This window comes from Protopterus annectens, chromosome 7.part0, assembly GCF_019279795.1.
Source record: "Protopterus annectens isolate FY-2018-M chromosome 7.part0, PAN1.0, whole genome shotgun sequence".
Lineage (NCBI taxonomy): Eukaryota > Metazoa > Chordata > Ceratodontiformes > Protopteridae > Protopterus > Protopterus annectens.
In genome coordinates, this window is record NC_056739.1 from 1,191,983,906 (window position 1) to 1,191,996,567 (window position 12,662).

Genomic DNA, 12,662 nt, shown 5'->3' on the forward strand with positions numbered 1-12,662 from the left:
AAAATTAAATGTATATAAATTGTATCATTAGTTTAGACTATTTTCCTTGTCGCGCATGTGTGTATTATTTTTTTTTAATTTATTTGGGTATAAGAGGATATGGCAGTTCTACACCTGACGTAAACTTAGACGTGCTCTTTCCATTTGCTGTTGGAGCTTTTTGGTTAGGTCTATCTTAAAGGAAATGCATTTTCAAATTCTTGTAAGAGCTGCTGACTGCTTGACATACACAATTCTTTTATATTTTGATTCACAGGACCAAGTATATAAAGAAGAGAAGTTATGTACTTACCATAATGTTCCATCTGTGTTGTCGATCTTTATTTATCCTTGACAGATGGATTCAGTTCCAATCTCAGTAATACCTCAGCTGTTGTTACGGCTCGTGCCAGCCAAAACTCTTGATCTTCAGTTGTACCCACAATCCCTATCTCACAATTACCTGAGTTCGAGTTTGCGGAAATGTCTATAAACACATCTATTTCTATATATATTTATATCTGTATATATATATATATATATATATATATATATATATATATATATATATATATATATATATATATATATATATATATATAAAATCTACACACATACACACACATTAGAAAGGAAGCCCAAATGGAAACCATATCTACTGTGCTTGAAAAATCATAATAATTCAAGGATATATAATCCGCTCTACCAAAAAATCTTTAAAGGTCAGAATGGAGAGAAGGGAGTCCAGGATAAATGAAGACAGACAACAGAGATGGAACATTATTGTAAGTACATAACTTCTTTATCTGTTGTTGTCAACCTTCATTTTATCCTTGACAGATGGGACAGAGTTCCCAGCTACTTAAAATATTGGGTGGACTCATGGAAGGATATTCCTAAGCACCAATGAATCAAAGACACTCTTCCCCTAGAGACCAAGTCCAATTTGTAATGAATAATAAAGGTATAGGGAGAAGCCCAAGTAGCTGCTGTACATATTTCATCCATCAAAGCTCTAGACTGGAAACTGAAGAGGTGGCTACAGATCTTGTAGAATGTGCTTTCACGGGCTTAGCCAAGGTTAATTTATTCTTATCATTTATTTTATTTATTTATTTATTTAAATTTGTTGACCGGGAGTGTCAACATGGATCATAAATAAATGAAATGCAGTCTTTCAGCCATTTAGCCAGAGTTACCTTGCTGACTGGCTTACCCAACTTTGCACTGGAAAAGGAAACAAATAGTTGATTTGATTTTCAAATGTCTTTTGTTCTGTGAAGGTAGAAACATAATTGTCTATGAACTTCAAGTTAATGTAAGGAATATTCTCCTTTGCTGGAAAAGGTTGGAAAGAAAGCCAGTAAATTAATCATTTGATCACATTAGCCTCTGATACTACCTTAGGTAGAAAGGAGGGGTTTGTCCATAAAGAAACTCTATTCTTGTGGAAAATCAGATAAGGAGGTTCAGATGACAAGGCCTGTATCTCTGAAATCCTTCTGGCAGAGGTAATGGCTACCAAAAACAGTGTCTTCCAAGACAAAAGGTTCTGATCACACTCTGCAGAGGGCTTAAACGGAGAATGCATTATGGCCTGTAATACTAAGTGCAGATCCCGAAGGAGGAGGTAGATCTTTGAAAGGGGGGTTCAACAAAAGCTGGTCTCTTAAGAATGATTTATAAAACTCTATGCGAGGTTAAAGAACATTCTTCCAAACCATCATGGAAATTAGAATTAGAAATTGCAGCTAACTGTAATCTGATGGTAGAAGGGGAAGCTCCAGCATGGAAAGAGAGGCTAAAAAGTCTAAAATAAGCTCTAAAGAAGCAGAAAAGAGGTTAATGTTTTTCATCAGTCCAAATGGTAAATCTCTTCCATTTGCTAGAGTACAGTTTATGAGTGGAAGGTTTATGAGCTGACAAGAGGATGTGGCATACTGGGAAGGAAATATTAGGATGCCTGTCAACTAATGGAACTGGAGGAACCACGCTGTCGGCTTGAGGTTCAAAATGTCTGGGTGAACAAGTCCATCTGAATGGGAAAGAAGGTTTGGAAACAGGTGCAGAATCTAAGGTTGTTAAATCAGATAAGGCTAAATGAAGGGGAACGAAATCTGTCAAGGCCAAAAGGGTGCAATGTGATTACTGTGCTTCTCAACCTAAGCGCTTTCAGTACAAATTTTGGAATTAGATGAATTGGGAGAAATGCATACAGGAGAATGGGGAGCCAATTGTGGAGGAGAGTGTCTCTGGGTGACCTCTCCAGAGGGGAAATCATGGTGAAGTAACTGCTGCCTTTGTTGTTTAGGAGGTAAGCAAACAGATCGCAGCAAGGTCGATCCCACTGAAGAAAGATAATTTTTGCCACTTCTGGATTGAGAGATACATCTGCACAGCTTGTCTGCAATCACACTGGAACTCCCTGGAATGGGTGTTGCTATTAGAAAATGGTTGGAAGAGATCAATCACTGACACACTCTGAGGGCTTCTCAACAAAGGGGGTAAAAGACTTGGTTCCCCCCTGCTTGCTGATGTATTAAACTACTGATGTATTGTTTGTCTGAACTGCAATTATCCCCCGAGGAAGAGCTGTCTGAAAGGCCTGCAATGCTAGAAGCACCACTCTTAGCTCCAGGACACTGATGTGCAAGTTGGCCTCTAACGGGGACCAAGTGCCATGGACAGTACTGACCAGAAAATACCCCCCACCCCATCTGGGAGGCATCTGTGGGCTTTGAAAGAACAAAGTGGCAAACATGGAGAATTTGTTTGGAATCCATCCACTAAGAAAATCTCTCTTGCAATAATTGCTGAACAGAATTTGTTCTGACATGGGTTGGTGAAGGATAGACCACTGAGAAGCTTGTAGCCATTGCAGAATTCTCATATGGAACTTGACTAGAGGTACTAGAGTTACTGATGTTGCCATTGACTCTAGAGTTTGCAAAACTAGTCAGGCAGGAGCTCTCTTTCTGTGGATTATCTTTTAAACTTGTACTGCTATTGTTTGCAATCTCTCTGGAGGAAGGGATGTATAGTTGTCACTGTATTTAGTATAGCCCCTATGAATTCTAAATTTTGCATGGCATTAAATGTGACTTCTCAAGACTTACCATAATCCACAGATGGGCACAGATACTGAGAGTGTAATCTCTGGCTAATATCAACTGATGCCTGGTTGAAGTGATTATGAGCCAGTCGTCCAAGTACAGAAACACCCGGAATTCTTACAGTCTCAAGTGAGCTGCCACTACTGCCATAAATTTGGTGAACACCCTGGGGGGCTGTGGTAAGGTCAAAGGGCAGTTTTCTGAATTGGTAATGACTGGCTCCCAGACAGAAGCAGAGGAACTTCCTGGAGCATTTGTCCATTTTTATGTGGTAATACGCATCCTAAGGATCTATTGAGCACATCCAGTCATCTTTATTCAGAAAGGGAAGAATTGATTATATTGTAACAATCTGGAACTTGTTTGACAAACTGATTTGTTCAGCATGCTGAGATCCAAAATCGGTCTCCAGTCCCCAGTCTTTTCTGGCAATAAAAAGAATCTTGAGTAGGTTCCAGATCCTTTCTGGTCTGACAGGACTTCTTGGATGACTCTTGTCCAGCAGTTTTTGAATTTCTTGCACTGCTGAATCCCTCTGTGTGGAACATCAAAGATTTTCTTGTGTACAGGGGGAGGATGAGAAAAAGGGAATGATACTGCCTCTGGATATGATCCGTTGCACACAGGAAACTGTTTTCTTTAGCCAGGCCTTTAGGTACAAGGACAAGCATCCCCCAACTGCCTCCAGAGGAAGACAATTGGGCCTCCTTTCAGGAGCGCTGAAAGGGCTTTCCTGGAAAGGAATCCCTGAAACCCTGGTTTTGCGGACCACCTCTGCTGTGCGTGATCTTCTGTTTTATTTCTCCCTCTGCCCCTGGGGGGCACTCCCTCCACGTGTGTCCTGGAAAGGGCCTTGGATTTTTTTGAACCACATTTTTCCACCAGTCCTCTGGTTCCTGGGAAAAGGACCTTTGGGTGGGGTGGAGAAATGTACGCCCACAGCATAAAAGGTCTCACCATCCTTCCCACACCTGGATAAAGTCTCTTTTACTTTTGGGCCAAACAAGGATGTTCCTTCAAAGGAAGCATTGAAGAAAGAAGACTTAAATGCTTCAGCAAAGTCATAGAGGTGCATCCAGGTGCGTCTCCTTATGGCTACACCTGTATCTGCTGTTCTGGAAGTCCCTTCAGCTGTATGTGCAATTTGCTTCATGGATGAATTAGACACAGACTCCAGGGTGGCTAACTGGGAAACCACTTTCTTTTGAACACCCTCAGTTACAGCTCCCACCAGGGCATCTATCAGTTCCTTAATTTCCTTAATTGGATCCCACTGAAGTCTTGTAAAGTGTGCCAAGAAATTCAAGGACCATATAGCGAAGGTCAATGAAGCGCAGACCTGCTTTCCCAAATCTGTACATAGACTCCCTGTTGGGCAAATGGAGAGATGAACTCTCCTCAGGGAGTTCCTTTTTTCTGGTAGCACTACGACCATGGCATCCACATCTAACTCCTTGGCCCAGAACTGTTTAACCTCCGGGGCAGACAATATTTTGTCAGGTCTCTTGGAGATGGGGGTTCAATGGTGTCTGGAGTCTTCCACACCTGCTGTGAAATCAATTGAAGTAGTTCATTAGTGGGTGGAGTCACCTAAGAGGTAGATAGGCAGGTGCTGAAAGCCTGCAGGTAATCAGATTCCTCTGAGGAAAGGTTTTGGGACTTCCAGTCACTCCTTTATTTTAAAATTTCTATGATGTCTCCAAAGGAGACATCTTCAGGTGGGGACCCTTCCCCCTCATCAAAATCTGTGTCCACAGTGACCGATTCCTGGGGGGAATCTAAGTGCTTCCTTTTGCACTTCTTTTTCTGAGGAACCTCCTCAGGGGGATAAATCTGGGGAGGTGTCAGAAGATGACAGAACTTGAGTCTGAGAAACCTGAGACTTCAGCACTCTCTGTCCCAGTGGAGAGGCAGGTGGAATAACAGAGCTATGGAGGGGTACCTGCTCCAAGAGGGTAGGTACCAACTGAGTCACCATGAGATTGCCATCTGCACTGCCTTGAAGGCCGGCCCCCACGAAGAGAGAAGGGAGTCTAGAACAGAGATAGACTGCCTTTGGATGGGGGTCACTTCCCACTCAGAAGAGCCGACCCTCGAGACAGAAGCCAGAGCAGACATAACTCGAACTAAAGCTTGAGGAGCAGAGATGGCTCCGAAAACCCTGCAGTCGAGTCCTGCCCCCCCAGAACTGACAGGGTAGCTATGGCAGATGTCTCCGCATCCAAAGCCACCAAAGACCTCAGGGTGATTACCAGTTCCGAACATGCGAAGAGCTCAGGAACCGGCACAGTCGGTGCCGGGAGATTTGGAACAGATGACTCTAAGACCTCGAAGGTTAGAAGAGAAATGGTCAAAGGAGTAAAACAAGGCTCAGTTCCAAGACCTGAAGTGAGGGGGCCTGAAAGTCCTCTAGCCCACAAGAATTTATTCACCAGTCTCTCCATGTCTAGTTCAAAAAGACTTTTGATGGAGCAGACAGATGATGCTGAAGGAGATTTAGGCCTCTGCAGAAAAAACTTCTGGAAGCTCACCAGCAAAAGGGTCTATGAATTGTGAATAGGAGGTCCTTGGAAAAATGTCCTTAGAATCAGGAATTTTTGTCATGATAGGTGAAGCAGAAGTCTTGTCCTGCACTAGGGCCTTCAACGTCAAACGGCTTGAAAGAGTAATCAGTGCTGGAGCAGTTGTCAACACCAGAATTTTACAGCCAGAGGCCTCTAGTTCCAAAGATAACTTCGGAGCTAAGAGTTTCAGTTTCTTAGGTCTTGGAACAGACAGAAAGGTTGGAACTGAGAGACTTCTCTTTATTATTGTCCACTGAAGATGTGTACAAAGGGGAGGAAATGTCAGTTTCAGCTTTGCCTGCAGAAGATAAGGCTTCACTAAAGGCTGAAGGATCAATCCTTTCACAATAAGTTTATTTTGTCTTTTGACGAGGGCTCGATGACTGAACCCATGACATATGCTGCAGTCCTCTTGCAAACGAATGGGACCTTAGTAATAGATGCAAAGAGAATGGAATTCAGACGATAGAATTTTGAGGCCGAACTTCTGGCATTTTTTCTCAGCAAAGTAAAAAAAAAATTATGGCTAGAAGAAAATCACTCACATGCTTACTCACATAGAAGGAAGAAGAGGAGAGGAAAGAAAGGTGTTTTTTTTTGTAAGAGAAAGAAAGTGAAGGAGGAAATGTTAAGAATGATAGTTAAGGAAAGTACACTAGCATGTGTGGGGAAAGAGTATCAACTATATTTAAGGTTACACTACGTGCAAGAAATAAGGGAAAAAGACAGATAAAATATTATAGGGTAGGGGATTAATTAGAAGAGAGAAAAAAATAGAGAGAAATCTATAAGAACTGAAATGAAATGAATGTTTACCTAAACCCACTGAAAATTGAGAGCACTGGCAAATGCAACCATTTGGAAAAGCAGCAAATGAAATCTGGGGAAATTGTGAGAGAGGGACTGTGGGTAGAGGTGAAGCTCGAGAGTTTTTGGCTGATGTGAGTTGTAGTAATGGCCAAATCGGTTCCGAGATCAGAACCAAACCCATCCGTCCCATCTGTCAAGGATAAAATGAAGATTACATCAGATCAAACTAATTTGATTAAGGATAGTTTCTATTGATAAATTTCTGCTAGTGATTATATTACGTTCTACACTGTTAAAGCATCTATGACTGATGATTTATTTTTGTATGACTCTACTATGCTTCCTAGCTTGGTTTTCTTTGCTTCCAGGATGAGCCTGTAAATAGTCCAGAGATCAGTGTTCTACCCATGCTAACAAAATTAAGCAAACACTACATGCATTAATAGTTATAAATAATAATTAAATATACTATTTCATCTCATGATGACATTCAGGTAAAGCAGCAAATAAAATAAAATGAGTAAAACCCATGGTTTAGGGCAAATCTCAATACATGTTAATTTACTTTAGTAAACACAGCTCATACACAAAATCTATGTTACCTGTCCATTTCTCTCTTACTATATTTACCTAAATTTACCTAAATAGCTTTGACAGTATTAAGTATGATACTCTCTCTCTCACACTAAAGTGTTTTACTTTTTAAAGAATGCTCAAGCATTTGAAGAGAAGTGCAATCTGTTCCAAGGATTGTTTGATTATAAATACAGCCTACAAATTTAACTCTTACTTTTTTTATTACTGAATTTTAATAATACCCATTCCATCCTACTGTCAAGTCATGGGACACAAATAGGAGAAGGTATTTCTGAAATCCCCTCCTCCCCATGTGAGAACAGATGTACTCAGACCTTCCCTGTACAATATGTCCATTTATTACTCCATTAGAGGCTTAAAGAGATGGGATCATCACATACAGCTGAAAAGCATTCTATATTATGCCACATGCTGTAGCACCCCCCCCCCCCCCGTGACTATCCCCACTGAACACATTGCAACAGTTGCAAACCTCTGAAGATTCCACATGTATGGTCCACTGAAGGTACATCTGTCAAAGCTACCCTTTGACAGTTACTTGACACGGTGGTTTAATGACCTCATCCAGAGGTGGTGAAACCAAGGGCTCTTATGCACAAAACAAAAACAGCACAGCCTTCTCTGGCCACTCAGTACATTTCTTCACAGATCACTTTTTCTGCATCTAAACTATGATGTGAACCTATGTTTTATGAATCACAAATGGGAGCCTGTCTTCTAAACCACTAAGCTGGCCAAAAGGGGAAAGAACTGCTTTAGAAATTACAAACTGCTAAGTTCAAAAGAAATTCCAAATGAATTAAGATGAAAAGCAACATGGTTACACATCCGGAAAACTAGCATTTAAACAAGTTTGCAGATCAAGCTACTAATAACTCAGATATTCCTTATGTTTTGGTGAATAACCAATCTGCTACAGACTTCCAGAAAAAAAAAAAGCTTTACTCAACAGAATAAAGGTTAACTGTGTTGTCAGTACACTATTACCTTGGAACTGTAAATCATAACCCTACCTAACACATTGCCTGCAGGTACTTCCTGTAGATCTTCCAGCTCTCGTCCCATCAGCAAGAAGAGATCTTCCAGAGTGCAACAAGCCATGTGAGGTATGGGTGGAAAGCCATCTGTAGGAGCACACCCTAGAGGTAACTGAGAAACGAGATGGCATTACTGAACAGTCCTCAGCAAGCAATACAAAATCTCCCACTGAGCAAAAAAAAAAAAAGTGCATCTGAGCTTCTTGCACAGCTTCTTACTATGTTACAGCATCTTAGCTTTCAATAAAGCAATCAAACAAAAATATTACAGTACAGTACTAGAAGCCATGTAGTAAAGACAAACTTGCCAAAGCATAATCTCAGCAAATGACTGCACTGTTTGCCAGTTAAATGTGCAAAAAGAAAATCACACACAGATTAATCTAATGCTGGGGTACCCTATATGTGAAATCTGCAGGTCTACCTTCCATTTGTGTAGGTTTGCTTTGGATGCTCCAATTTCCTTCTACACCCTAATGACCTGCTGTAAGTGAACTAGTTATTTTCTTAAATAGTCTAAAGGCATGCATGCTGTGTGTGCGTTGCCACAAGACTGACATCGTATCCAGGATTAGTTTCTCAACTTTGCATCTAGTGACAGCTAGGATAGGCTTTAGCTACAAAATAACATTGAACTGCATTAAGCACACAACTGGAGAAGGAATAAATAAATAATGTAGCACACGACTTAACTATACTACTTCATAGTAAATAAATACATATTTTTCTTGTTACATTCTGGGTGGGATAATATAAATGTTACTAACACTTGTGAACATCACAACTATACCGCTAATAAAACAGCTATATAATCGTGCAGATGTTGATTAGTAAATAAGAATTTGAAAAAAAAATTACACATTCCAAAGCATTCCATACAATCAATAATGTATGCAATGACAGAGGATACAGCTAACAGAAACAGTGCAAATGGTGGAAACCACAGAACTGATCAAAAGCAATACAATGATCACTGCCAAAAAAAATTGAACTATAGGGCTGCCAAGTCTCAGGCAATCCATTTCTTAATTCAAGTTGTGGTGGCTTTAGAGGTGGTTACAAGATGTACTAAAAGCATTGCTGGGTACCCAATCAGAAAACATTAACATTTTGTTCCTGAACTGTAATAAAAATAATCAATTTCCTATGTTTTGCTCTCAAGGAGAAATCTATTTACTATAGTTCTTGTATAAAAAATAACTTCATTATGATATATCATTAAAGCATAATTTTCTAGGTGAACAATTTGAAGGATTCATAACTTAAATGATTATCCACTATGCATAAGAAGGCAATTTCAAAACAAATCATGTAAGCCATTTCTGTGTAAGCCACATAAACTACATGTTAATTTAGCAAATGCTGTTGTCAATTCTCCAAGGGGTGCACAAAAGTTTCTGTAACACAGTGTTCATAAAATTCACATCTCTATCATAAAAATGAAAACTGGTTTTGAAGTCAAATGTTTTAAAGAGCTCTAGCATGGAAGTTATTTCATTATCTAAAAATACAATAAAATACTTTCTTCTCCCTATTTTTACAATCTACTGCATTTTCAATAATCTGATTTTTATGCTGACCACAACTGCCAGTAATTTAAAGCACAACAAAACTAGCATTTATTAGATGCGATCAGTTTCTGCAATCATCATCTACAGTTATCATTAACTCGTGGGACACACTGTAGCTATTAAGATACAAGATGTGTTGTTATGCATATGGACTCAAGTACTTTCAAAAAGTTTTTTATAATGAAAGTGGTTCATTCATACAATTACTATCATCTACTGTATAACATAAGCAGAACTTGAAGAAGGCAGCGACTGATGTATTTATGTTAACTGTGAATTCAGCTTTATTGGGCAGAATGTTAGCTTTAGTATGAGATCTGCATCACAATTCAAAATGAGCACAGTCCTTAGTTTAACTACCACATACACACACCTCTTTTTACATACTACCTGTAACAAAGGTTAAAATTTCACATACTTATGAATTACCATTATTACCATTAGAGTCCAGAATAATGCAATTCACGTCTTTGCAGTCCTATGAAACATTTACTGCTCACCATTTTACAGACTCTTTTAGAAGAAACAAACACTATTACACAACAATAATGGTGTCATTCTTCCAAAGATAACCTGAACAGTGAGGTTACTGCTGCAATATCAGCACATCCATAGGCAGAAGTGGCCTGGAATAATGGCAGTGTATTGGCAATCTGTGCTTTCCCCACGAGGGAGAAACGCTGTTGCAGTTGCTCCTTAGTTGTGGCCGAAGAGATAACCCTTGTAAGGTTCAGTATTCCAAGATGGCTGCACTCTGAAAGCAGGTTGATTAGAGCTTTCCCAGTATGAGAAAGAAAAGAGATGTAGAAAAGACAGCAAAGATGGGCTTAATATGAAAATTGTCAAGATGAACCATCTCACAATATAGTATAGTTAGAAGACAGAATATGTAAAACCCGAGATCTTCTGCTATACCAGAGAAAACAGAAGGACTACACTGCATTAATTTTATGAAATTACAAATAAGCGACTGGACTGTTTCCACAGTGAGTTATTAATTAAAAGGGCACAATGTGTGTATGCTCCAGCTCTGACCATGAGAAAGAAAGAAAGAAAGACTCATATTAGTAAAGATGCAGTCATACCAGCAGAAAGAACTGCTCTGGCAAAATTGTGGAAGAAAGGAAGAGTATTAAAATTGAGGACACCAAAATGTTTGTGGAAAATGATTAGTTACTGTACACCAAACAAAAGAGAAACAATGTTATCACTGCATTCCGGAAGTCGGCAGGCAGGTGTGCAGTTCAAGTTGCTGTGTCCTGTTTTTAGGATAATTTTTCCTGGAGAATGAGACATTTTTGGATGCAGAACAGGCTAAGAAGGAAATAAAAATGTTTATACCAGCAAACAATGAACCAGAAAGCTGGAGGGGACTCTGCTTTTTATTCTTCTTAGAATAACAAAGCTCACAGGCAGAGCTTGCCAGTGAAACTTTTTTTTCATTATTTCACCAAAACAAAAATGAGCAACAGAAAAAATGTCCAGAAGCTGACTAGAAAAAAATAAGGATTACTTTGGACTTGAACTAAAGATGGTTGACATGATGAAGAAGACCAGCAATAATGTAAAATTAAAGACAATTAAACAGAAAAATTGTAAAATATTTCCACAAGGTGCAGTTTAGACACTAGAAATCTGCTTTTACAACAGGAAGTGGCTAAAAAAGACTGGCAGTATGTTGCCTGTGTTAAATTGGTGGGAAGACTGCAAAGCACAACTCCCCCACTTGGTCATTACTGTTCATAAGTATAATGAAAGGAATTAAAATTAAATGCAAGTAAAACAAATGTTTTTGTTCTTTCTAAGGTTTATATAATACATTTACTGAACTAAATTGCATGTTATATTGTAAAGTAGTTCTGGGCAGTATGCACAAATGATTTGAATGTGAGGTGGGGCTTCTTATCAGTGACTGCTGTTAACTAGTGATATTAAAATCCTTTTTATTGATTACAGTGCATCTGAGGTTTATACTGTAACAAGATATAGGCTGGCTAGACGTAGTATAATGTTCTGATCCTTTGGGACGTAAAAGTTTATTGATCACATCTACTAAATTATGACAATTTTCCCAACTATTACACATGTGGAAGTATAGACTAATACTCTTAATTTACACTGAAGTCAAGTTTTTTCTTTCTTTTCCAACATAAACAGCTAGAAAATGGAACATGTGACAAGTGGTAATTTTCTAGCATTTTAAAAAAAGCATTCACTCTGGACATCCAAGGTATGAAGTATCCCTTTTCCTTTACTTATAGAATCAGGAAAGAAAACAGGAAGATGGAAAACCGGCTTTAGTATACAGTTTTCCAGGGCCTCCTTTGCTTTACCACATTGAATACCACATGAAGCCCATCCCCTCCACTCCAGATTTGGGGATCTGAACCAGCTTTCCTTTTATCATCTGAGGGCAATGGAGGCCATCAACCATCCCTTCAGAATGGTGCTAGCCTACCTCTCAAAACTGACTGAACCATATTCAACTGCTGTTCTCATGGAAACCTTTTCCACTTTGGCCTTCAGAACTCCCGTTTGAATATTTGCTACTACATCCAAGATCTGCACCTCTAGTGGCTCCATGATGGCCCACGCCCTGGGCTTCAGTGCCACCAGAGTGGCCCTCCTTCTAGCAGAGGCGTAGCCCCCCTCTGCTCCCAGCACTGGCAATAGCAAGGGATGGGCCCATCACTCCAGCTCCATCCATTTTAAGGGCTAGTTGATTTGGCAGGTGAGTTGTTACAAACTCCTTAGCAGATTCCGACTACCATGGCCACCATTCTGCTGTTTATATATCTTAAATTACACTGAAGACAAGTTTTTTTTTTCTTTTTCAAAGCAAGCATGCTAAAAAAGGGAACGCATGAAAAATGATAATTTTCTAACATTAAAAAAAAGCATTTGTGAAGCTACTAGTTGCTTTTGTTTCCTGTCAACAAAAGCCAGCAATTGGAGACAGACTGTCTACAGGTATAGAGAAATAAATTGGAA

The 12,662-nt window shown here is 39.4% G+C and overlaps 1 protein-coding gene across 1 annotated transcript in view; it reads right to left on the reverse strand.

Annotated features, from left to right (window-relative positions):
• The window catches only part of EFL1 (elongation factor like GTPase 1), a 1,877,823-nt gene that overhangs the window by 1,260,236 nt on the left and 604,925 nt on the right, over positions 1-12,662 (reverse strand). The window contains exon 15 of the mRNA XM_044077803.1: positions 8,077-8,212. Coding sequence (XP_043933738.1) covers positions 8,077-8,212 — 136 coding nt within the window. The remainder of the gene's footprint in view (positions 1-8,076; positions 8,213-12,662) is intronic.